The 25,513-nt window shown below is 37.0% G+C and overlaps 1 protein-coding gene across 1 annotated transcript in view; it reads left to right on the plus strand.

Annotated features, from left to right (window-relative positions):
* The first annotated feature begins 272 nt into the window (after positions 1-272).
* LOC124352858 (unc-112-related protein-like) overlaps positions 273-25,513 on the plus strand; it is a 134,567-nt gene continuing 109,326 nt past the window's right edge. The window contains exon 1 of the mRNA XM_046802569.1: positions 273-886. Coding sequence (XP_046658525.1) covers positions 745-886 — 142 coding nt within the window. The 5' untranslated portion in view covers positions 273-744. The remainder of the gene's footprint in view (positions 887-25,513) is intronic.

Consider the following 25,513-nt stretch of genomic DNA (forward strand, 5'->3'; position numbering starts at 1 on the left):
TTAATTGCATTTTGTTCGTATTTTTAGTACACACTTGATTTAAATATTTCACGAATTTCTTAGTTCGTACAGATCCTTTCTGTCGATTGTTGCTAGACAGCACGCGCTTGAACTGTTTGACAATGTGTTTAGACAGTTTGAAGAGAGCGCCTTACACCGCGCATGCGCAGACTGCGCGCTCATCGGCTCGTTTCCGTGATCCCAGAAGGGCCACGGCGGCGACCAATGGCAGGCGCGCTCGCAAGTTACGTTGGCCTGCTTACCTTTTACGGAATCGCCGTCCGGGTCCGTAGAGCGGCGCGACAGTCGGTATAGTGGATTGTATCTGCGGCGGAACCAGGAGCGCGATTGTTGTCCATCATCAGTGTCAAAGTTCCGCGTGGCTTCAGATGGGAAGGCGCTCAGGCAAAGTTGTCATCGGATGAAGTGTGCCAGCAGCTGTAGTAGCATTTAAAAATTGTATACAACTTTTTCACAATTGTGATAAGATAAATCCAATCGAGGATTATTATAAGAAAGTTTTTCTGTCCTCAATTGCGGACTTAGCATCCGCTATTCAAGTGATAACAGTGTCTTTTTATCTAATCACCTGCCTTATCTTCAGTGACGGATGCCTTTAACTGTGCAACTGAATACTATTATTCAGTCTTGTTTTTACAAAAAATAATGCTTAACAAAAGTGCCGAACTTTTTACATTCTAATTGTTTTACAGTAGGAAGTGATTGTTAAATCGAACCGCGAAAATGATGGCCGACGGGTATATCATAGGAGATGGCTCCTGGAATTTGCGGGTTTATGTGACGGACCTCCAGGTGGAACGTAGCCTCCGGGTGAAGGGGGATCTGCACATCGGCGGAGTCATGCTGAGGCTCGTCGAAGATTTAGGTAAGGAAGTGCAGTTTTGTATTTAATTAGTTGTGCTTAAGCATGTTGTTTCTAAACTTTAGATTATACTTTTTAGTGTAAATTATAAACTAAGGTTTTGGTCATTTCCCGGCAGATTAATTAATTTTATTTGAAATATATTACAGGATAACACCCAAAATCATGTAATAATTGACGATTTAAACGATCCAGGGGCAAACAAACATGAGTAATAATTACGTAGGACAAATATGTTTTAGTATTTTAGTAATTATCAAAATCCAAGACCTGGAATTCCCTTGTCCACCAGATTTACTCAAAGAGAGTTGTGTGAAATTATAAAAATACTACGTTAAATACTACTGTAGTAAAGAACGTAGACAGTAAAAAATTATGGGGGGGGGGTCCAGATAACTGATACTTTCCTGTAGTGGACAGAGAGTAAGGCCCCATTTGTTTCTTAAGAAGTTCTTGGCGTTTCAGCAGTACATGTCAGTAATACGGAATTATTTAAATAATAATAATAATTGTTTACTGAAAATGTAATTTTAAAAGATTAGGGGGGAGGAGTCGGGATCCCTTAAACCCTATTGAATCCCCATGTAATTTACTGTGGTCTAAATAAAGAAAACTTTGAAAGCCAATCAATATTTATTTATTTTAATCCATACTGTATATGCAGCAAAAATCAATTTTAGAATTTATACCACTTAAACATTTATTATTGCTCATAACACTATACTATTTATTATACCATACCATACTATGATACTATATCAGGTTGAAAGTTAGTCGAATTTTGATAGAAGCCGAATCAGAGTTTCATAAGAATTGCCCCAGCATTGTTTCCAACTCTAATAGGAGTTTTAATTGAATAAAAACTATTATAAAGGTATAATAATAATATTAATACTTTCACAAGACAAATAAGGAGTTTCAGAATTAAATGACATTGTTCTTAAAATCGAAATTACCAATTAGATGATAAAACAGAATGTAATAAAATTTTGAATTTTTGTATAATTAGTTATAAATTAATGTGAATAACTCCATTACAGTTGTATACAATTATTTAAAATTGAATATACTGTATCTAAATTTTGAATTATTCGTACCACCTAATAACTTAAATTATAAGTAATAACTTCACTTAAGACAGATTATTTAACTTTTCAGTCTGTGTCTTTGTTGATTAACTTAAGATCGTCAATACTTTTTAGCAAATACGCATTGTTTATAGCCCGAGATTTTATGAAAAACTAACACGGAAATAGGAAATTGCGAACTCATTCTCATGTTCGAAAGTCGATAGCCAATTCCTTCTTCATTAGAAAACTGTCTAGATTTTCGTGAAAGCAAAACAGAAACTTCCCTTATGAATAGATAGTGATAAAATTAGCCGTGCTAATTTTGGCTTGGTTCTGAATGGAAGGGCAAAAAATTGTTATTTTCCTTATATAGTTAACTAGTATGATATGTAGTACCGTATTGAATATTCGCGGTTGCGATGGCTAAGTTTAATTGTGTCAAGCTTAAATGTGACTTGTTGAAAAATATATGACTTGATATTTTAACCCTTTCGCTACGATCCCAATTTGGGCCCTACCAAAATAGGCATTGCTGACGATAAATTTCTCTCCTATAATATATTAAATACTCCTAAAATATAGGTTTTTTGTTGAAAAAATAGTGTTCTTATAAATTAGAAAATGGGATCTCATCACTTGAACTACATCTAATATATATCAAACTTTCAGCCAGTCGCACACGTGGTTAGTGTGATAGAGGACAACGCAATCGCTTCCAACATGATTTTCACAATGGTTAGTCTCGTAATCTTAGTCCTCTTTGTTATTATCAGCGTTGCCATATCGTGTAGCGCCATAGAGAATGGCGCTTACTCAACCACTCCGATATGTACCAGAATAGTAGGCGACTACGGTGTTGTATTACTCAATTCATGTTGGATGTATCCGCAGTGAAAGATACCTTTCTGAAATTCAAAAACCGGAGTTAAGGATGAAGAAGAGCGCCATTTGCTTTAGCCAACCAATAGTTATGGAGAGGCTACTATAATTATAATCTCATCCTGAAGAACAGCTGTGAATGTCTGTAGGTACGTATTGAGCCGGAAATGTCTGTCAGCTGAGCAGGGTGTGACCTTTGAATCTCGGGTGTCACATTCCCTTGTCGCGCTTCCTCTATGTAATTACTACTGGTGTCCGTTTTGCAGTTCCATACAAGTTGTTCTTGTTCGGCAACTACAACATATACCGTGCGGTGAATTACTCTTGGCGTTATTTTTAATGCACGGTGGTTTTGGTTGTTCTAGCATAGAATCCTGTGTCAATAACTTGTTAAGTCTGAATATTTGTAGCCTCTAGTCACTCTAAAAATATCTTGTATACCATGATCATGTGAAATATTATTCTCAATTTAGTAGACGAGTTGAGTTTTAAGTGTGCAGTCATATTTATTACAGCCGGCTTACTGAATCTTTTCTTGTAATATTTGAATGATATACACGTTTACTGTAGTAATCAGTGAAACCAGATAGATTATCTTCTATGTCTTACGCTTGATACTGCGTCGTACAAACAACAAACTCAAAAGATAGTCAAAACAAGCGATAAACATTTTACGCATTAATTTTCCATATGTCCTTTTCTAAATTGTCGGCAAATAATTAAATCTGCTCTTTTATTATTTAAAGGTAATATTGACCTACAGTTTCACCATTTAGGTACTTAATTATTTTTTTATATTCACGAATATCATAAAATTCTTCCTTTTGTCTCGTCTAATTTGGGTTTTGTGTACAATGTTGCCTTAGTAAGTGGGTTAAGAATAGATCAAGCTTTCAAGCCACCACTTTATCCCACATTAGAGTATTTCACGGGTTTTCACGATTCGATCTACTGAAGCGAAGATTACATTTTTTTCAAAAAGGAGAAAACTATTGAATTTATATTTATCTTAAAACCACATTTCAATACCTACCGACTGTGGAAGGTTTCTGAGTAACAATTCGTGAACAATATTTGTTTCTTCAAAGGTGCTAGAAATGTGTCATTAAGCTATTACTGTACTAAAGATAATGCATTCCTTACTAGACCAATAATGCACAAAAGGTAAAATCTTTGTCACGAAAGCTGAGAACCAAGGCTAGAAGAACCACTTCAATTTGACCTGGCCTCCCTAAGGGTGGATGGTATGGGTCGGCCCTTTTCAGACAGACACACGCCGCCCTCACTACAGCTGGCATCCCTTGGTCCTTCCAGGAACTCTTTTATGGCAAACACCTTCCCATTCTTTGTACCACATTCCGATTTGTTCCATTCCAGAGAATACTTAGTCCTAGTAATGTTTACTGTTTATAGTTATTTCGACACTATCCATTGTCAAAGGGAGTGCATTAAGCCCCAATAGTTCACACTCAGGTAAACCGCGCAGAAGAACTCCTATTTGTAAATTTGAAAATTTAGTCAGGGAGATATTGAAATAAAAGTAAGTTTATTGTAATGCTCGGTTCAAAAATTGGTCCCACCACACGTTTCATATTAGCGTTTTCTCATACATCGAATACAAACATACTTTGATCTACCTTTTATATATAGGATATACCAGGATGAACATCATTGACACCATTCTTATAAAAGAGAACTTCGTTTTATTTTAATGTCCCCAACGTCTCGTTTTATGCATAATATTTGTGATTTAGGCTGTAATATGTCATTTTATATCTTCTTGGACAAGAACGTAGCCAGGGAAAAATTGGGGAGGGAGGTCCAGACAACTGATATTTTCCCGTAGTGGACAGAGAGTAAGGCCCCGTTTTGTCCCTTTAGAAGTTCTTGAACCGGTTCTCTCTTGTGAACGATTTTTCAGCAGTACATGTCAGTAATACTGAATTATTTAAATAATAATCGTGTACTAAAAAAGTAATTGAAAATTTAGGGGGGGTCCTGGGAACCCCTTGGACCCCTCGCTAGCTACGTCGTTGTTCTTGGGGTGCACACAACTGTAACTGTAGGGCTTAGTAAAGAAAACAATAATAGTAATATTCTACTTGAGATAGTAGGGTGGAAATAAATTTCATAATTCTAAAACGGTAAAGTGTAATACGAAAGGTATATCTTGTACATACATTATACAGTCTGTTATTTATGTGTCTAATTAATAATGAATATTTTTACTACTAGTCCCATTAAAAACTCTCCTCGGTTGCATACTTGCTGTTTAACTTAGTTACTTTATTATTAGTTGAGAGGGTTCATCCCTCCATGGTGAAATGTATTTCACGATGTCATTGGCAGAAGCAGGATGAAGGTAGCAGTGGCCAACAGTCCGAGTCCACAGTACCGTGCCACATTCCGCCATTCCACTATTGTTTCCTAGAACTGACCCTCCCCTCCGTCCCCCGTGCCCCTCCGGCCGCTTTCTGTACTGGACCCAACCTAACCTTGCCACTCTCTCCACTGTATGACAGAGAACAGGAGAGAAGAAATTCCCTTCTGAGTGTACAGATGACCGTATTAATAATATTATATAGTTAACATTGGACTAAAGTCTCAAAATATCATCTGGTAATCGTTGTTTTGGGCCACAGTTTACGCTGGTCATTCATCTTAGAATCATTAGTGTATTATGTATATACACGTAAAACTAGGGTTTTATCTAAAAAAGGATGAATAGTAAATGAAAACTGTAATACTTTAATAATAATAAAATTGCTCATGCTGATAAAATTGTATTCAAACGGATAACGATACCAGTCTAATAATAAGTTAAGTCATCGCCAAGTCAAGATTCCATTATCAAGTCCAATGTTCCGTTGTGAAATGACTGCATTCCTTATCTCCGTCTGTACTGCAAAACAATTCAATTTTATAGACAAGTGGTGAGAGGGGGAGGGGTTCAGCGGCAAACAATATTATAGATTAATTGAGCTTTAATTTACTTTTGTAACTGTATGGGAACGAGTTCATTTATTAGAATGTGAAAAATTTAAAATATGGAACATTACTTTTAATTTTGTGCAAATTGCAGGATAATCACGAGTTATGCAAACTTAATATGTTGGTGTGAGCAGTCTAAACAACTTAACATGGACGTTATGAAAACTTGGCCAATAAAGGATACGATAAAGCCGCTTAATTAGGTTGGTGACTATGAAAAATGAAGAGTTAAACTTTAGCAGGAGACGGTGCGGAATTCCGGTATACCGGCTCCAGCCGTCAGTGCAAGGACGAGGCCTCCAGCTCCAGCGGTTCCAGTTGCAGACACAACAGATGGCAGCCCGAGTACGGTGTCCTGGAGTCTGCAGCGCTGGACCTAACGGAGTACACATTCTTGTCATCGCTTCCGTTGCATTGTCGCCACTGTCTCGTATCTAACTTATCCACTTATAGTAAATATCCACTAGGGTTTGTATCTTCGCCCCGTATTATTCTTGATCTTAGATCTGATGAATACCGAATAATCTTAACCGAGAAATAAAATATCATCATCGTATTTAGTGAAATATGCAAGCTATTCATTAAATAAAGTATTTTATACTAGATGTAGCTAACGTTTGTGGTGCGCAATCGTCGCAAGAATATCGCAGCCTTGAAGTCAGATTGATTGTTATTGTTCGCAATATCAGGCATGCTCACATATTAAGCTTATCACGTTATTGCACACGGGTTTATCACGTTCCGCTGAGTACGCGACAGTTTACGTGATGTGGGACACGTAGCCTATACTTTGCTTTGCGCACGTGGAGAACTTCAGTACACGCTGGATGACTCAACCGTCAATTGTGCAGACTTTCAGAGTCTACATTAAATTAAATACAACTCGGAAATATATGTATTGAGTTTGAATTTGATAAATTACGTAGAATATGAAAATTATCTTATTGTTTTTTAAGTTAGTTGCGGTACCATACCTAAACCACTCAAATACCCAAGCGAGCAAACATTCCAGATCCAAAACCTTGGATAACGTAATAAACTCGCCACCTAAACAGAAAAAAGTGTTTGCTTTGGAAATAAGCCAATCCACTAAGTAGGAGTTGATAACAGATTAGGCCGAAGAGGGTCACAAAAAGTTAAATTATACAAACTGAATTTCTTTTCGATTTACCTTAGTAATGGACTATTTTTAACGATACAGTTCGTGAGTAATAAGTAAATCATCTTATCAGTTATGCACATCGACGAAGATAGGAAGGTGGCAAGAAAGCCGCTGATGGTGCAAACACATATGACAAAAGACGACTGCAGACTTCTTCGTACTCAGGAAGTGCCGTCTATTAGGAAGAGGAGATGTCTGATTCAGCAATAAAGCTGACCCAACATTACTGTACATTATTCTTTCTTGTGGAGAGTATTTATCTTTAAGAGTGAACGGAAGGAAATCGTTTCACTCTCAACGTAACTAATCAAAACCCTATATTATATTAGGCCTAAGTTGTGGACGTGGAAATGTTAATTTGCTTAATGTACTTATGTAAAACAGAACAGGTAAATCGATTTGATCCCCTTTTTGGAGTGGGTCGTTGTACGAGATAATCGTCGAAACGATTAGTGATTTTTCCTCTGCGGTTTTTTCGTGTCTTCGAATTATTTGTTACACGGTTATACGAAGACTTGGTATTGAAGAAGTTCAGGGCAGTTTCACAACTTAGATTTGTCTCTTTTTTGTGGTAGATGATCATTTAACAATAAAAATCTAGCGTATAAAGTATATGTGTTATCTGAAAATGCCTTACTATTTTAAAATTTAATTCTTAAATATGTGTGCATTATTATATTTGTGGATATTTTTGTATTATGTATTATGATTCTTAGGACGAATTGGAATTGTTTATGCTATAATCAGTTCATGGATATTTATAAAACATTGTAGATTGTATGTTTTACTGTTTATCACACTGTAATGAGTGGTCAAGTAAAAATGATTCTCTTTACTGTATACAATCGCCCAGTCGCATATTATTAATTGCTTTCGAATCACAAAATTAGTACAATTTTATCGTTGCATGGATGAAACAAAGCTTGTAATTTTACGTTAGTACTTGTTTTATTATATTTTCTGTGTTTACTGTGATTTGAAGTATCTATTTTCACTCTATGCGCCCATCTATGTACCAGAACCCTGCCCCATTGACTCCGCTGGGATTTCAGTATATTATCAGCTGTCGCCGTTTCAGTTCAAGCGCCTTTGTGTGGCCAAATTCACTAATTTGGCCTAGGGAAGGGAAGGAGACGGGCACGGGCCCTAGAAGGATGCGGTGGTGCGCCCGACCCCGCGTTATTTACCCAGTGAAGAGGCTCGTTAAGTTATTGAATAACCGCAAAAAGCGCCATTGTCCCGGTTTTTTGTGCGGGTATCGTATCACAATAAACGATATTGTAATAGGTCCGAATGAATGATGGTGAGACCCCTGCTGTGCGATGTGGCTGGCTCGGCTACCCTCGTGCGCGTGGCTTCTAAATTGAGTTTGTGGCCGAATCGTTAAATTAGGATTTACAGTAGTTTGGTAAATAAGCCATTAGTTAACATATCTGCTGGTAGTTACAACTCATATTCAGCTAGATGTGAGGTGTCCATGTCTGCGACTCGGTGATGAGTCATCAGTCGCGTGCTGGCAAGTACGATTCGATACTTACCCTCGGTGTAAAGTGACGACATGAGCGAGTGAGTCACATTGTTCCACAGGGTTGGTTTCTAGTGGACCGGTGTGAGGAGGTAACTGGACACTGACTCCACGCTCTGACCACCAGATCTACCGTAACCAGTTTTGAGTTGGCCTAAGTTTTTCATTGGGCGATGGCCATACCTTATAGAGTATGGAGAATGATCATCTCTTGCAGAATATGGTGAATATTCGTTTCTCACTGAATCTGGAGACGTATAACGTGCGGATTTTGGATTATAGTCTCTTAGGTAGCCAGGAGTCAGTTTATTGTGAAATCTAGAATGGAGTGTGATATTTATTCCGCAATAAAATGAATCTTTCCAGAGTTTTTATGGTGATGAGGCAACTCTTATGGAATATTGAAAGTGGTTGTTCCCATTGTCGGAATCCAGAGAGGGTTATAATTTCTTGAGCGTTGATATTTCCTGCCGAATCGAAATATTCTGTAGTTTCTTGTAGAATCTGGAATCATCTTTTACATTATTAACATTCATAACTTATAATTAGTTAAGTGTGGTTCCTTTTTCTTGAGGAAGACTGCACCTTTCTAGTTGTGTAAAATACGAGTATATTGCAACAATGAGGAACGATCTTTTTGTGTTTATATGTCTTCAACATACCGGTGATCTTAACTTTTCTTACAAAATCATCTAAATTACAAAATTTGGGCTGTGTTAGAACACGTTAAGGATCTCCTAATTTTATGAGGATATTATGAGCATTGGGAAAATTCTTGAGAAGCTAACAGCTAATCCTGATCAATGACATCATTTATGTGTCACATTTTTTCATAATAACAACAAAAGCAGGTAATGGATGGTCATATTTCCTAGTTCGAAATAAAGTTTCCAAAATTAGTTTTCTTAATTTTTTTTATATTCTTAAAATTTATTTCCGCCAGAACAGTAAAGGTCGCGTCATTTAAAGAGTTATTAATCTCTAAAATTGTTGGAGTTTCCTTGGAATTGTTGCATGCTTTAATTGCAGCGTGATCTTAAATGCTCAACGTATTTTTTTAGAATGCAATGAATTGATGGGTGTTTGGTAATTGACCAATGAAATAACTGCTCCATCGTACTTTGGGCAAGTCAACTCTTAAAATATTTATTTTACTGGAAATATTAACAACAGAAAGTGGCTGCTATGACCAAACGTCACTGCAGATCGGACAAAGGAGAGAATAATTGAGTTATATCAATCGAGTGAGCAGCTCTGCGATAAATATCAGATGAGAATTCCCCCAAATTTCACGCCAGATTTGCGCTACCCCGCGTCCACCCCGATACTCGCATCCGCATCCGTTACAAATGGAGATCGCATTCGTCTGATTATTCCAGGACATGGAGTTCATTCTCCGAACTTGCCATTGTCAGTGACAGACCTCATTGTTGGAGTTGATTTTTTTCCATTCGTCAATAAAAACTCTACATTCTATCCAAATTATTAAACATTACGATGATTTGGCATTTCATTTTTGTCATATGTTTTTGTTTGTAATTATGTGTTAGTTTAGTTATTTACCTGAAGAAGATATCAGATTGCGGATCTCTGAAAGTATATATTATTATTAAATTGTTTTTATTTCTCATTAAATGGTGTACATATAAAGTAGTGTTAACACACACTCAATTTGTCCATTCATATAAGTAAAGGCGAAGGAAATTATGTTTAGGTGAGGTCCAACAGCACCAAATAATTCTTTTCATCATTGTCTAAATAAATCACAACCGATTTAGGTATTTTCATTTATTTGCATTAAACAAGAATACAATAATATTCCGAATATAAGGTTACAGCTATTGCGCTCAGGTTACTAATAAATATACCCTTCATCGGAGAGCAGGAAATATCCCAACTTAATGACTACAATTTACCAGATTTATTAATCTTGTCTGTGTTATTTTTAGAGGATATATCCAGTCGATTCAAGCGAAGCTCATTTGAAACGTAAAGACGTTATATTCACGATATCCAGACTGGAAAGATGTAATCGCGCGCCTAAACCACACAGTAGCAGTAATGAATGCGTGACTCGGAGAGTGCGACACTGCACTCTTTGTCCAGGAGAATAAGGTGTGGAGTGTTGAGGTTATCTTTACAGAGGTTAGATTTACACAGAGCAAATAACAGTTTCCGGCGCGATACAGGAGGCCACCTAGATCACCGGAAGTGACGCAGTCGGCGGAACATATCCGCTTCTGTTTCTGTTGGCCGACTTGTCTAATTAACCCTTCCGTCGGATGAGTGACGGGATTATCCCCCCCCTCACGTAGCGGGGGTATTATTGGAAGCGCGCCAGGGGGTGCATTGTATTCGAAAGGTCGTCAAAACATTGTCTTCCCTGGAAATAATGATGTTCGATTTTCTATTGTGTAGTTTGACCAGCAAGAAGGTTAAATCACCTCTTTTTTCGCTTCGTTTCGTATCGATGGAGAACTCACTTAAAACAAATGATCCTTCACCCATCAAACTATTTATTCTGATATAAAAAAACAAACTGATAATTTCAGATTTGTCTTAATTTGTCGTGAATACACTTTTTAATATTGCTTTATTATCTTTTGCAATACACCCTAAACATCTTCTATATACCACTGAACTACAATGATAATCTATGCAAGGTTTTATTACGGGTTGAATTGTTTTATTAGATGAACATATTACACTATCAGCACTTTCTTGGAAATTCCAAACGTTGTTAAAGTGAGGTTGAAGCTGGTCAGTCTTGAAAACAATAGGTTATTTTTTGGGGTGACCTTAAGTCACGACATTTCTAAAGTGTATTACGCACATTTTTATATAGCTACGTTTTACAGGAAGTTAAAAATTCAAGTTGGCAAAGCAGGAATGGAAACTTCATAATTATGATACAGTGGTATTGTGTACAGCTTACGAGACAGTCCGATTGACCTTGGTGGCGCCCTCAGCTGATAACCCTTGCCCACTTCCGGTCAAACTTATTCACACAGGCAAAGGAAGGAAGGCTGTGGTGAATCTGTGTGACTCGTGCTTCGCGTTGTCGCGAGATCTGTGGCACTTGCTTTCAATGCTCCTCATGCTGACCTTGAAATATGAATATTTTTTGTAATATTCAAAATATTGAATATGAACCCAAGCAATCACCTGATTTATTATAATTACTCAATATTCAAGAATTATATCCAAGAATAACAATGTCAAAGTTACGCAGGAGCACTCAAAAACACTTAAAATACACTATTCGAATTATAAATGTGTTAATGTAGCCTACATAAAAACTGTAACTAGCTTCATTGTTCTCCTGTATTTGTATCTAAATAATCATCAGTAGTTATGAACCGTTTCATGTTCAACATTAAAATTAGCATATCGTTATTAATATGTCAATATTGATGTTAATAATAAAACAACATTAGTACCACCAAAAATATAAGTACATTTTCACTAGTTTAAAACGACAATACATAATCTAATTTAAATTTCATGAACATTGACAAGACACAGGATTTTTGGACAAGAATGTTACAACTTCAGAGAAAACTGTCGGTCTTTATTTCTAAAGATTACGTATTAAACCTGTATTGGATATTTAACTTAAAGGTACCGTTTCGTGGCCCTAAATCTTTGTTCTCAGTATTTGTATGATTTAAAATACAAATACACAACCCACATCACAAATTTACAATTATATTTGTATCGTAGATAATTATATTTATAATCACATAATAATTGTATAATAATTATAAGATAGTCTAGACTAGAGTACCAAACTGAAGATATTTATTGTCTAAATTCAATTAACTTTTTGAAAATAATAACGTTGATACCACCACATCACACAGCAGTTAATCATATAAATAAAAAAACTCACTGCTGTCTAGATAATCGCAGCGAGATTCCAAAGTCGAAGACCAAGGATACATGCTAGAATTAATATTTATGTTTAAGTCGGGTTTTAAATTAAGTAATTGTATGTTATACATTTTGTACATACATGTTCAAATACAACAAAAAAATGTATTTAATCCCTCCAAATTACGTAATAAAGAATTAAAATAAATCATCAGACTCAAACAAAAATAGATTACGTTTAGAAAATCCTCCGGGCGACCGAACTGTCAATATATCCAGTCGAAGGCGGGGAAAACATAAGTAGCCCTTACCTTGAGTCTGGCTTAGATCATTGTGGGCAGGGGTGTCTCCTTGTATAAAATTATATTAAGACAGTGTACCACTTAAGTAACCTGTTTTTCGTACCTACTCATTCGTTTTCCTGTTTACCGCAGTCTGTTATTACTTATAGTAAGTATATGTCCCACATAGTATTCAATTTTGAATCAATTCCAGTAGTATTTTAATGTATCAGTAATATCCTTGAAGGGAGTTTTCTGGGGAGCGAATGTATTGTACCCATGTGTTTGCTTTTAATTCTCTTTAGACAAGACATTAATAAAAGGTGTTAACGAAAAGTAAACAGATAGACACATGTGACCTCAGATCTAGAGGCCGGTGGCCTTGCGTATGTGGGTCACTTTCACACGCACGGCCACGCACATCCGCACTCTTTGTTTACCTTACTTCCTGTTCCTATCAAGTCACCTAGTCACCTATAATCTACACAATTCTCAAAGTGTTATACCGATCAATAAAAGTAATCTCGTTAAAATGTGTGAAAATATCCGCACGATACCTTGAACACGAACTGATCTATACATTTAAAATTGTGCAAAACGGAGTTCTGTCTATGATGGTGAATGTCATTCCATGGGATTTGGCTGAGCGTTAGTGAATATTTTTACAATGGTCATATTGGTAACCGCGATGGGCACTTGAAAAGTGTAGAATAAATAAATTTGTAAGCAAAGTTCACTAATAAGAGATTTTAATATGAGCCATATTAACCAATGAAGCCTAACTATCCCAACACATATACCTTCATTTTATAGTGACTTAGGTTGTAGACATTATTATTTAAAAACTGATATGAAACCCAATTTAATGAACAAAAATGTGCATGTTTGTTCACGTTGATGTAGCAAGATATCATGAGAAAGATTTCATCTTTAGACTTCAGATTTTCCATGAAACTATAGACTATTTATAAGATATTGCATGCCCAACCATTGAATTTGGCTGAGCGTCTACACTCAGTAGGCTGATAAATTTCTCTTTTGTTTGCCAAGAGATGTTCAAAGTTCTTTTTCGTATGATTGTGTGTCGTTACCTATCAATAATGAAATGAGCTGTAGACTTAAATTTTTGCATTAATCCTCTGCGAAGCCTGTTGCGCTACATGGCATGGCGTACTCCTACCTCGTAGTACACATCAATAAAACAATTCTAGTTTGTAGTTATGCAGAAATTAACATATCCTCCCCTTGATTCTTCTCTAGGTCTTCTAGGTTGATTTAGTATTTGAATGCTCTGTAGGGTTTACTATATCATACTGGTAGAGTGAAGAAGTCAATAGACAAAGGACATCGACAGGAGGATTGCTATCTACAACCGGCAGTGCTACTTTGAACTGAAACTTATTTGGGAAGTATCGTGTCATTAACGACAGCTCTTATTCTGGTAGAACAGCTTTAAAGAGTTTTCTCGTCTAACGGACTTTTTGATTAACTTAGCAAATTAAAACGCCTCCGAATCTCTTTAAAGCGTTGCGACTGGTTCTGTTATCATCTGGTGTTTAGCAACATATCATGTAGGCCGTGAACTGTGGGTGCTGTGTGGGTATCGGGTAGGCAGTGGCTGCACCTGTTCGCCTACAGCTAACGGATGAAATCAGCTGTGATCGAACATAACCTACAAACAGCCTCACTTATCGCATTAATTATTCAGAAATTGTTGGTTCCAACCGGAATACGGTGTGGAGCTGTATATCAGTGTTGTCTGTAAACCAATGTGCGGCATCCGGGACCAATCCAAACGCGTTACGACTTCGCAGATGTCCTGTGGGCATGATAGTCGGTGGTTTTACAACCGGAAGACTAAAACATCAATCAATCTCTGCGTCTTGCGAGTCTTGTCTTATAACCTGATAGACTATTAACAGTAACAACATCTGGTTTTCACCGTTCCAGAATCAATTTCGGACAGTAAGATTTTATATTTTCGTAGAAATAAGTAAGACTCGGATTTAGAACTTTTAAAATGGGAGTTTAAGTTAGTTGAATGCTACATTTTTATCTTATTGCATATCTAAATATGATATTGATGGTTTAAATCAGAAATTTGTTTAAGAACTCCAGCACTGTCAGACGATAACTGTAACAAACACATAATTTTGGAGTGTACGGTCCAAGTGATGAACTGAGATTCAAACTATGGTCGTGTCAAGGGCAATAATTTTGTCGGTGGTTGACGCTGGGGGGGGGGGCATTGAAGACTCAATTTGACCACGACGTCGTGTGAGAGGAATGTGGGCGTGGGATCGCAATCCAGAGTAGAGCGGCATTATCCATCATCCGATGTGAGACAACCCTTGAATCAGCTGTTGACAAAAACAAGTGACCCATGGAGTTTGCAGCTGCATCACTTAGTCTTGTAGGAGAGTGATGAAGTTGTCACCATTCCAGTAATTTCAGGCATTATTTAATTGTTGTCTCTAGTCCACAGGGGAAGTAGTGTAAGACTTGTAATACAATTTACGAATAGATTCTGAGATACACATTTCACTGAACAACACTCTATTATCATGTAGTATGAGTGATTGTCGTATCAGAATTTTGAAATTGCTTTGGGAATTCCTACTTAAATAACACCACGTAAAATATGCCTAGTTATATTTTAGAAGAGTCTAAAATGTAGGTAATCTCTTTTTTGGCTATACTTCAAATCAACACATTTTTATGAAATTGTATTAAATATGTTAACAAATAAGTGGTATTCTTTAGTTGCACATCATAATTGAGGTAGTTCTCTTGGACTTCAATATAATATCCATCCTATATACCATTGTATGGTTGGCCTCATATATTTTCATGTGTTAATTATTTATTTATCTATCTAAAGATTTGCGTATACTAGCATGAATTATATTGTCTGTCCGTTACCTACTATTATAATATCCAGTATTGAATTGAGAACAACTATGTTTGTACGCTAATTTATGAACTATTTTTTCTCTGTTTAATTTCATATAATAATGCACCTTAGTAAACCACAGAATTAACTTCACCTTACCACTGCCTAACACTATTCCATAATGGTAATATTAGCCTACTGTACTTGTTTGCATGTAATCCATTTTTTCAAGCTCCTCAACATCAACCTCAACAAACTGCGTTGCGTTGATTGTTACGGCAGGGTGTTGTAAAAGATGACACTTCTTGGCAACATGATTTCTCCTGTGTTGGTGTAGTGCTACAACTTGCCAGTTAACGTAAGCGGAAGAGTACTTTGATATCGGAAGCGAAAATTTTATTAAAAACTAATGTAACTCAAATCAAATTTTACTGCAACAAATTATATTGTGTTGTAAATTAGTTTACAATACAATGTTGATCTTCCACAACTTGTTATTTACGTTTACAAGTGGTTGCGCGTTTCATAGTTTATTTGTGTTTTGGTGTTATTAGTCTTTGATCAAATCTACTTTCCATCTGTTCGGTAGTCTTTGACTTGACGGATGAAAACAGAGACGGAACAGAAGTGAGTGAGCTGCAGTATGTGGCGGCCGGGCACTCCCAGACGGTACACTCCGGGCTATAAGTATCCTTCGTGTACAAGTACAGTCGTAGGCAAGATCGGTGCTATCTCCCCATAGCCTCCTGAAAGTAGCGTTTGGATACTTTCAGGAATCAAGTAATTTTTCAGAAAATGATATTAATGGGATATTTGGATTTGTTTAATTTCGCGTCGGGTGACGCTCAGGAGAACGGTCAGATATATAAATAATAGGTGTATTCACAATTTATTTTTCTGCGCATAACTGTTCCAAATTTCGTTTTGTGTATTTAATCTGCTACAAAAGTGCATTTCAGTTAGTAGGAAATTCACCCCATGCAAGAACCTAGCCAGGAAAAAAATGTTTTTGCCCCCCCCCCCCGGGGGGGGGGGTCAAGAAATTTTTTCGTCGTGGACAAAAATGAATTTTCCCCGAAGAAAAATTAATTTTTCACGATAACTTTAAAGTTGGCCTAACAGCTTCCGGTCATGGCTTTTGGCCAAAAAGGGGCGCTGGCGTAGCTTCCGTTTTCCAAACTTGACAAAACGATTATGTCGTGGTTGAAACTTTAGGAATGTTTTGTAGCCTTACCAAGTACAGAATAGGTTTCGCCCCAACAGTGTCTGTATCATTTAATTTTCTAACTATACAGTTTATATTAATAATTACAAAAACATTATACACCAATAATACAAAATTTATATCGTATATTCAAAAAGTAAGGCAAGTGCAGTCAACGGCTCATTGCCCATTTTGTTCCTTAAAAAGTTCTTAACCCATTTCAATGTTGAGAACGATCTTTCAGCAGTAGCCTACATGTCCGTAATACTGACTTATTTAAATAATAATAATCGTTTGCTAAAAAAACCCATAGGCTCCCTCGCTTAATAAGTCCTTGACCCCCTGCAAATATCCGTTGAAACTGGTTATGTTACAGGATGTATTTCTGTGTGTATAATATTGTAGGCATGTTGACTGCTATAGATGCCCATTGAGTACTGGAAGATTAATAATAGTACTGTTCCTCAGTACAGAGCCACGGTGAAAGCGTTAATCGTAGACTTTTATGAGAAGCCCTTTAACCAGTGGCGTAGCAAAGGGGGGGGCAGCGGGGGCGGGCCGCACCGCTTGTCAACTTTTTTGGGGTGACACCCACCCGGTCTCTCAACTTTAATAACAATGTACAAACATACAAAAAATAAATCGCTAGCACAAAAACATTTTTCGGGGATTCCTCCACTAGCACTAGCTCAGCTATATGTATAATTTGAGGATTCCCGCAAAAGAGCCTGAAGCTGTCGTGGGGGATTCCCCGTCCCATACTCGTACTTTTTACTTTCGATGGGGTGGCAGTATCAACTTCCGCACCGGGTGCCACCCAAGGTAGCTACGCCACTGTCTTTGACCCTTACTTTATCCCTTATTTACAAAACAACATTATTTTGATAAGGTTTATCTTTTCCAAAGTTGCGGTTTTTAAATTCCATATTCCAACAGGAGTACCGCAATACAAGTTGAATTAAACAAATAGAGGTAAATCTTCCGTTAAAACGTACGAGTATTTATTCCACTGGTTGTAACACTGCGCAATCGTGACGCATGAATTGTGAAAAGAAGTGGTGTAAATAGCTGCTGTTGAGTATTCACTTCGGGGTAACGCTGTTAATGTTGCGCTCATTTTAAGATGTGTAGACACTCGTACTCTGTACTAAAATTCCAAGTCTGATGCGACGTATGCGTTGTTATCGTAATGAATTACTCGTAAGCTGAGGTAACAGATCAGGCGATAACAGTGGAGGGCGTAACGTGGGAAACAGGCGAGGGCGTAGTTATACGAGGTGACCATTCTAAACTCACGCTACGCTAGCTGTAATGAAGGTTGTCGCCCTAGCGATATTCCAGGAGAGGACACCGGAGCTAGTATTGCCGCTCCTGACGAGGTCACCACGGCCGTGTCGTGACAATCCCCTCAGAATAATGTTTTCTGGAGTCACTCTGGATCATTTTTCATCGAAACACAATTTATTCTATTTGATAAATGTGTATTGAATGTCAGAAGCTGTGTCGTCCTCACGGTGTATACCATGCAACGACATTCTTCCTGCTTGTTACAGTCCTGCTTTCATATTCATCAGACCCGCAGTAATTGATTATTTGCTGATCATAGCAACACAACTAATAAGACGAAATAGATTATTTGTGTAGTTCTCGATTTAAATTTTGCTTGAATAACATCCAAACTCTGAGAGATCATCAATTAAGTTTTTTGTAATGTTACCAGTATATTAAATGTTCTGTGACATAATATTCGGTTAGGCTTAGGACTACACGGACTAATAATGTTGCAAAGAATAATTTATGTATAAACGAGGGCTCACTTACTAGGGGAAAATGAAGAAAATCCGAGTCTACAATAGAGATGATACCTAGATAGGATATAGAATCTAAATAGGATAGATGTCCTTGATAGGATAGAGGACCTAGATAGGTTAGGGGACCGGCTTCAGTGTGCTCAACGATACAGAATTTTAATACATATACTGATCTTAAAAAATGTATTATCGAATTGAAATCCATCCTTTTGTTCAGGTTAAAGAACCTTAAAATAAAAGGTTAAGCATGCACAGCAATTAAAAAGTGTGTTCTATTTTTACTACATATAATAATAACAAATGTCCAAAAGAATGTTTTATTTTCAATTCTTGTTCTGTAATCTTAAACCAATGAAACCAATTTGAAGTTCCTTATTATACCAAATCCAAACTCAAAAGTTACAAGTGATTCCAGAACACCTCAGTTCCTACCAAATTATTAGGTTATTTATTTTGCGTTATGCGTAATTTTGTATGTACCGTACAGAAAATTATTACTTCAAACAAAATACATTACGTTAAATTAGCAATTTATTGAGTGCCCAGAGGGTATTTAAGAGAAACTGGAAGTGGGCTCTCGAACAGATACAAAACTTGCAATACAGAGGTTGCGAGGTGACGTCATAGCCTCCTTAGACGTGATGCCCAACACAGTACAGGCTGCAGAGTCTGAAGACAATACCAATTAACCGATATGACGAAGGCGCCGAAAACTCCACAGGAAGTGATTAGTAGTACACTATTGTTCACAAAACAAACGGACAGGATGGACCAACCGATCGTTTTCGCCAGTCCATAAATAACCCTCCGCGTCCCGCATGCGGATGGGCTCTTTCCGCCGGTCAAAGCGTGCCGTGGCCTCGGGTTAGCATACAATACCGGAGCCTAGAGCGTGTGCGAGTAGTGACCCCTAGCACTTTCTACCTTCAGTCGGAGGTATCGAGTGTTCACAGTCTTCTCACTTTCGCAAATCTGTGTCGACCGACCGCTGCAAACCACATCCACATCGCCGCGCAGCACCGCCCCACTTACCGTCGACGTGGGCACATTCCTGCCCTAACTACTCTCACGTCTGTCAAGAGCCTTCTGGACCTCTTCGTCGATAATTTCTGTGGAAACTAAAAGAGCTTCTTTTTCCAACGAAACCAAAAATGAAAGGTTAAGACATTTTAGGGAAGCAACCACAAATTTAAAAAAGTAATATATATTCATCCATTGACACGTTTCCGGCGATGAAAATCTTGATTGGTTCCAAAGATCTCAATTCATTGTTTGAAATTACCATAATGGATAACCTGTACTGCTTTAATAAGACTACAAGTTACTGTCTCGGAATCTGAAGGAAGCCATATGGTCACTAACTGGCCTCACGATTCGACAAAGCTGTTAGATTTGACACGCATGCCCCATGAGTTCCCAGGTCCTTATCGGTGTCGGCCTAGAAATGAAGAGTTAGGTCACCAACTAATGGCTCAGCGGTGCTTAAAGTAATACGTTCTTCCTCGAGGACACCAATGCCATTTGAAACCCTCGTTATCTCTGTGACATTTCTATAACTAGTTTAGTGGATTAGAGATAACAAGTTTGATGGTTCATCCATTCGTGGATAGTAAAACAGCAATGCATTTAATTTGTATACGGTAATATAGCCAAAACTCCTCTGACACAGGTAGTTTTAAAGTTCGAAAATTCTTTCATTCTATAGGTAAAAATAATTTTGTCGTGTTCTGGTTACACCTCGTCACGTGAGTACAGTTTTGATGTGTACTACTACTCTACACGTCTACAGTCTGGGATGCGACAAATTCTAAGAAAACACTGGAATTTCTAACGCTGCACATTGCCATAAGATGAAGCAGACTTCCTTGAACGCCCTTTTGCACATTTACATCTTTACTCGGTACAGTTGTTCATATTGAGTTGTGCTCTAGAATAACCATCGCATATCAAATATCTGTACATTATGAGAGATATAATGCCAAGAGATAACACCTAGGGAAGGTGTTTAATATTCTATTTGGAATGTGTAAAAGCTTAAGATTGTAGGTTTCGTTTCTTTTATTTCTGACGTCAGCTCCACAGGGAACGGTAAAATTAGGTAGGTTATGGTTGAAAATTAGGTCGTACAGGTCCCTCGGCTCTCACAACACGTACAATAACACCTCATCCATATATTCATCAGATCTCGCTTTGGAAAGGTGTCATTATGTTTGAATAACACCTGGCTTACCTTTTTACCATGCAGCACATTAGAATACTATCAATCATACCTGCGATTTTTAAAGTTTAAATTGGGTCCAAATGAGCTATTTAATTCAAAGCTACGTTTTAGTTTTATAAAGTTCAACAGCCTGAATAGTTTTTAGATGGATTTTTACTTAGTATTAAAAAAGATTTACAATAAATAAATTCAAAAGGAATAAAATTTATAAAATTAACAAAGATTTTTCACATAATTTACTCGTTATTGCTCTTAATTGTTCCAGCCATAGAAAACTAACATATTTTAATCATTTCAGTGCTTGGATAAAAAATTTAATGCAAAAAATTGTTTTATATAAATCAAGCAAACTAGGTATAAAAACGCTATAAAACATTTTGTCGGCCTGTCATATAATTGAAATTAACATAATTCGACCAACTTATCACTCGCGTTCCACATCAGTAATTGAACTATAAATTCGTCGTGAGGTCTAATCATACACAGTCAGCTTCGTGTAATTGGGCGATGTTTAGCTAATATCTTGTGGGTTTACCAGTGTGGTGTGTTTCTCAAGTGCTGCAGTCTCATAACAGATAACTGTTGCAGCAATCTTGTTAATTAATTGTTGGTAATTAAGAGTGACTCAGTGAGCCCTTTGTATATTGGACCTTGCTTACAGCTGCTGCATGTCGGGAGCTGGTGATGAAACCTTTCATAATTCTTTTTCTTCAGCTCCCGGTTGAGGTGTAGAGAATGCAGATGTTTATCATCCATGCGTTGCATAGAGAATTACGCTGTTGTGTTGCCTTTCCTGGTAGCTCCAGTTAACTTTCGTCTTACTGTAGCTCTTACACTGTCACAGACTTGACTCCTGAAATCTGGAGCCATGTTCGTCTGAAAAGATCCAAAAAGAGTTGGTAACTATGAAGCTCAAAATGAATTCTTTACATTGCATCGTCATAATGTACATCTAGACTACAAAATTTAGTGTAATTTAGGCAAAGAGGAATTCTCATCGTCTCTTCAGGTGAACAATAGAGTGCACTACGATGTTCTAGACACGATATAATATAAGCATGCTGGTGCAATTGAGTTGTATCAAGTGGTTGGTAACTGGAGTGAAACTCATGTGAAACTCATTCACATTTATTCAAGCCTTTCCACCATAGTTAAGGGATGCTTAAAAATGTTAATTAGGCTAACTACTATTTCACTATAGCGTACTGAAGGGAAGGGACTAAGAGAATAAAAATGGTCTAAAATACTCGTATTCTACTGTTTTTATTCAAATTTTCAACACTCTGCACTTTTAATCAATTGCATTAAAAAGAAGATATCGACCCACCTCATCCCCTAAATAAAAACGGGTTTGACTCCCAAAATAAAATGTTGGCTATGCTACGGGTACTTTATGAAGGAAATTTCTCATGTAGTATATAATATGAGTCTAGAAATCCCTTAAAGTCCATTTATTTCTATGTATTGTACAAACTTCCAGCAGGGTTCTAGATTATACTTTTTTGTAGTTCGTCTAAACGAGGATCTGGAGGAATTGGCAGGCTTCACCGAAACATGCCACAAGTGTCCAACACTAAGGTTCTGGATACAATAATTCTGAGTATCTGTCATGAAATTGAGATTAGACCGGAAGAGAAAAAAAATTATGATGGGGATGGATAAGTTTGTGTTCTTTTAACAGAATAACTAGAAGCTATTTAACTTCTGCTGCTGAAGCGTGATTTGAGCAATTACCGTCTAGTTGAGCCGGTCTTCTCATTGCCTTGTTTGTTCTGCTTATTCATCTTTTCCACTGATATTCTATAAGTCTTGTAGCTGGCGTTGAGTAACAACAGCCCTGTCAACTAGAAATCAGCTTATCCCAATCAACATCATTTTGCCAACCGAGGACGCACTATCTTTATGTGTATGTAGGTATAACATAATTCCAAATGTTGTCTAGGTATAACTAGGATATAATTCTTTCACAATATACTGTCACGATTGTACTGAACTACCTACCATATACAATAACTTTGGCAATTTAATTTGCTAAATTTGTTTTGTGTATAATAGTCATGTATAGGATACTCATCAGTAATGTTAACAGGTTAAAGGTTCTTCAAGGTTTCAGATACTTTAATTCAAGGAGTCTATTGGGTTTGAAGGTTTCCTATGGTTGGGTTGTTGTTTATGGACATTAGTTTTTAAAATGACTGTGGTTAAATTATTTGTTTAAGGTATCATCGGTAAAGAAGAAAGATAAGAGTCTATTTTCTAATGAAAGGATGGATTGTATTATTAGTATATTTAAGACAAAAATTGTTTTTTTTTGTTATATCGCCTTGATGAAATCTGATGCCATATACGACCGTATGGTCGACGACATTGAATCCGTTTTCGCTGGCTTGGAAACTTTCACCTTCTCCATTCCCTTGCAGCGAGTGTACATCGCGGTTTCGTACTGGCCGATCTCGCTTCACTCTCTTCTTATCAATCATGCCTTGAAAAGTCTCATGATTTCTTGAACTTTGAAATATTCTTTAAGAAATACCATGTGCGGTTTTGTTCATCTACAACAAAACTTATTTCTATCGGTATTAATATTTGTATTACAAAGTTCGAGTTTGGAAGTGAATGAGTTTGACAAGTCTTGTTAGTTACTAGTTATTTCTCCGAAATTATTTACCCTCAAATGGATTTCCGTTGAATGAAGTAAAGACGTACTTTACATTTATTTTATCTTTCTAATCGTTTTAGATCATCATAACAAACTCGGCGTTAATGGCCTTGAGAAGTCCCTTGTTTCTGTTGTACTATATTTCATCCTTAGCTTTGAATATTTCCCTACTTATATCGTCCACGTCATAGTTATATTTGTCTCAGAAGGCAGTGGGTGTGACAGGTGCTCCTATGTCGCAACTGGATTGGCCAACGTGTCTAGGCGGGCGGCTATTTGCTAGGTCCAGCAGCTAGGAGTGCCACACCTCACACCTGGCACATTAATTACCCGAGGCCACAATCATTACACAGGCCATCCGTCATCTTCACCTCCGGCGTGCGATGTAATGGTGGTGCATTAATTGAATCTCGACACAACTGTGTAATTTGGCGCTTTGTGAATGGGCAATGTTTCATGAGGAGCTTTTGTGCAGGCTAATCTGGTCAGTGCCGACCGTTTTATTTATTCTTCAAATCGCCTTACTTTAATAAACGTCTTATAAAATGGAATTTGAAATCCTGTTTGGTCTTAAGGGATTCGATGGAGAAAACTCCCGCCACATGTATAATTAATAAGGTTGGCTAGTTTTCTTCCATTGACAATTTACTCACCAAGTGTTATACATTTTGTTACATATAAGGTGTTCAGTAAAAATGTTCCAATATTTTGGGATTATGTTCCACTCATAAAATGAGGAAAAAAGGTCATTAAAAAGGTATGTCCTAAAATCATTAGTTTTTCCGTCTATCTATTTTATTAAAAAAAATTCTATCTTTTCAACCAGTTAAGATAAAGTTATGAAAATTTAGAATATTGTATTGACCTTTGGTAGACCTTTTTTGAAAATAAAATATTAACAAAATCCTTCTACCCGTCTCAAAATGGTGGACGTTAGTCGGATTATGATGGAATAATTTAAACGTCCACCATTTTGAAACAGGTAAACGGATTTTGTTAATATTTTATTTTCAAAAAGGTTTACCAAAGGTCAGAACAATCCTCAAGTTTCATTACTTTGTCTTAACAGGTTCAAAAGATAAAAAAACTGGTTAAAAATGAAAAACACAAACAGACAGTCTAATAAACGTCTTATAAAATGGAATTTGAAATCCTATTTGGTCTCTGAGGATTCGATGGAGAAGACTCCCGCCACATGTATAATTAATAAGGTTGGCTAGTTTTCTTCCATTGACAATTTACTCACCAAGTGTTATACATTTTGTTACATATAAGGTGTTCAGTAAAAATGTTCCAATACTTTAGGATTATGTTCCACTCATAAAAATGAGCAAAAAGGTTCATAAATGTATGTCCTAAAATCATCACCTTTATATGTACCTTTTTGCTCATTTTTATGTGTAGAACAAAATACCAAAGTATAGGAGCACCCTTAATGAACACCCTGTATAACGATGGCAAATTTCCCAAATTCTGTTATCCTTTCAAACCTTCCATCGTCAATAACAAACTCATTCAGAAGAAAAGCGGACGGAGAACAGGGAAGATAAACACTTCGATCCTACCCACGCATCCTGGCATGCACCGTTAGGCGATTAACAGAATCGCAAAGCACATTTATCAATGTTCTACTATAATTATAAAGCTACCCGTGGGTTTCATCTGCAGCTAATACATTCTCCTTTAATCTTCGCATTCATCAAAATCCTACGCGATTCAGCGGATCTGGATCAGCGATTTCGAAGGGTGTAGGTTTGAAGAACTGGTTTGGCTGGGTAACTGATAACTAAGTAAGCAACCTCTACCTAACCTTAAAACTTTTTTTGTGGAGATAGAAGTATGGCACAATACCTATACAAATTATAATATACCTTATAATATAACATGTATAACAAATAAACTTGACCCAGACTGTAATAAATTATTGCGAGTAGTGTTTCTGCCAAGCGTTTCTCACACATTTCAGTATGAGAGAACTGCGGACTGCTGTCAACCAGCCAACCATTGTTGTGGCGAATGCATTGTTCATGGTAAAATGGCTTGATGTATGCTTCAAACAAG

This window comes from Homalodisca vitripennis, chromosome 1 (assembly GCF_021130785.1).
Source record: "Homalodisca vitripennis isolate AUS2020 chromosome 1, UT_GWSS_2.1, whole genome shotgun sequence".
Classification (NCBI taxonomy): Eukaryota; Metazoa; Arthropoda; class Insecta; order Hemiptera; family Cicadellidae; genus Homalodisca; species Homalodisca vitripennis.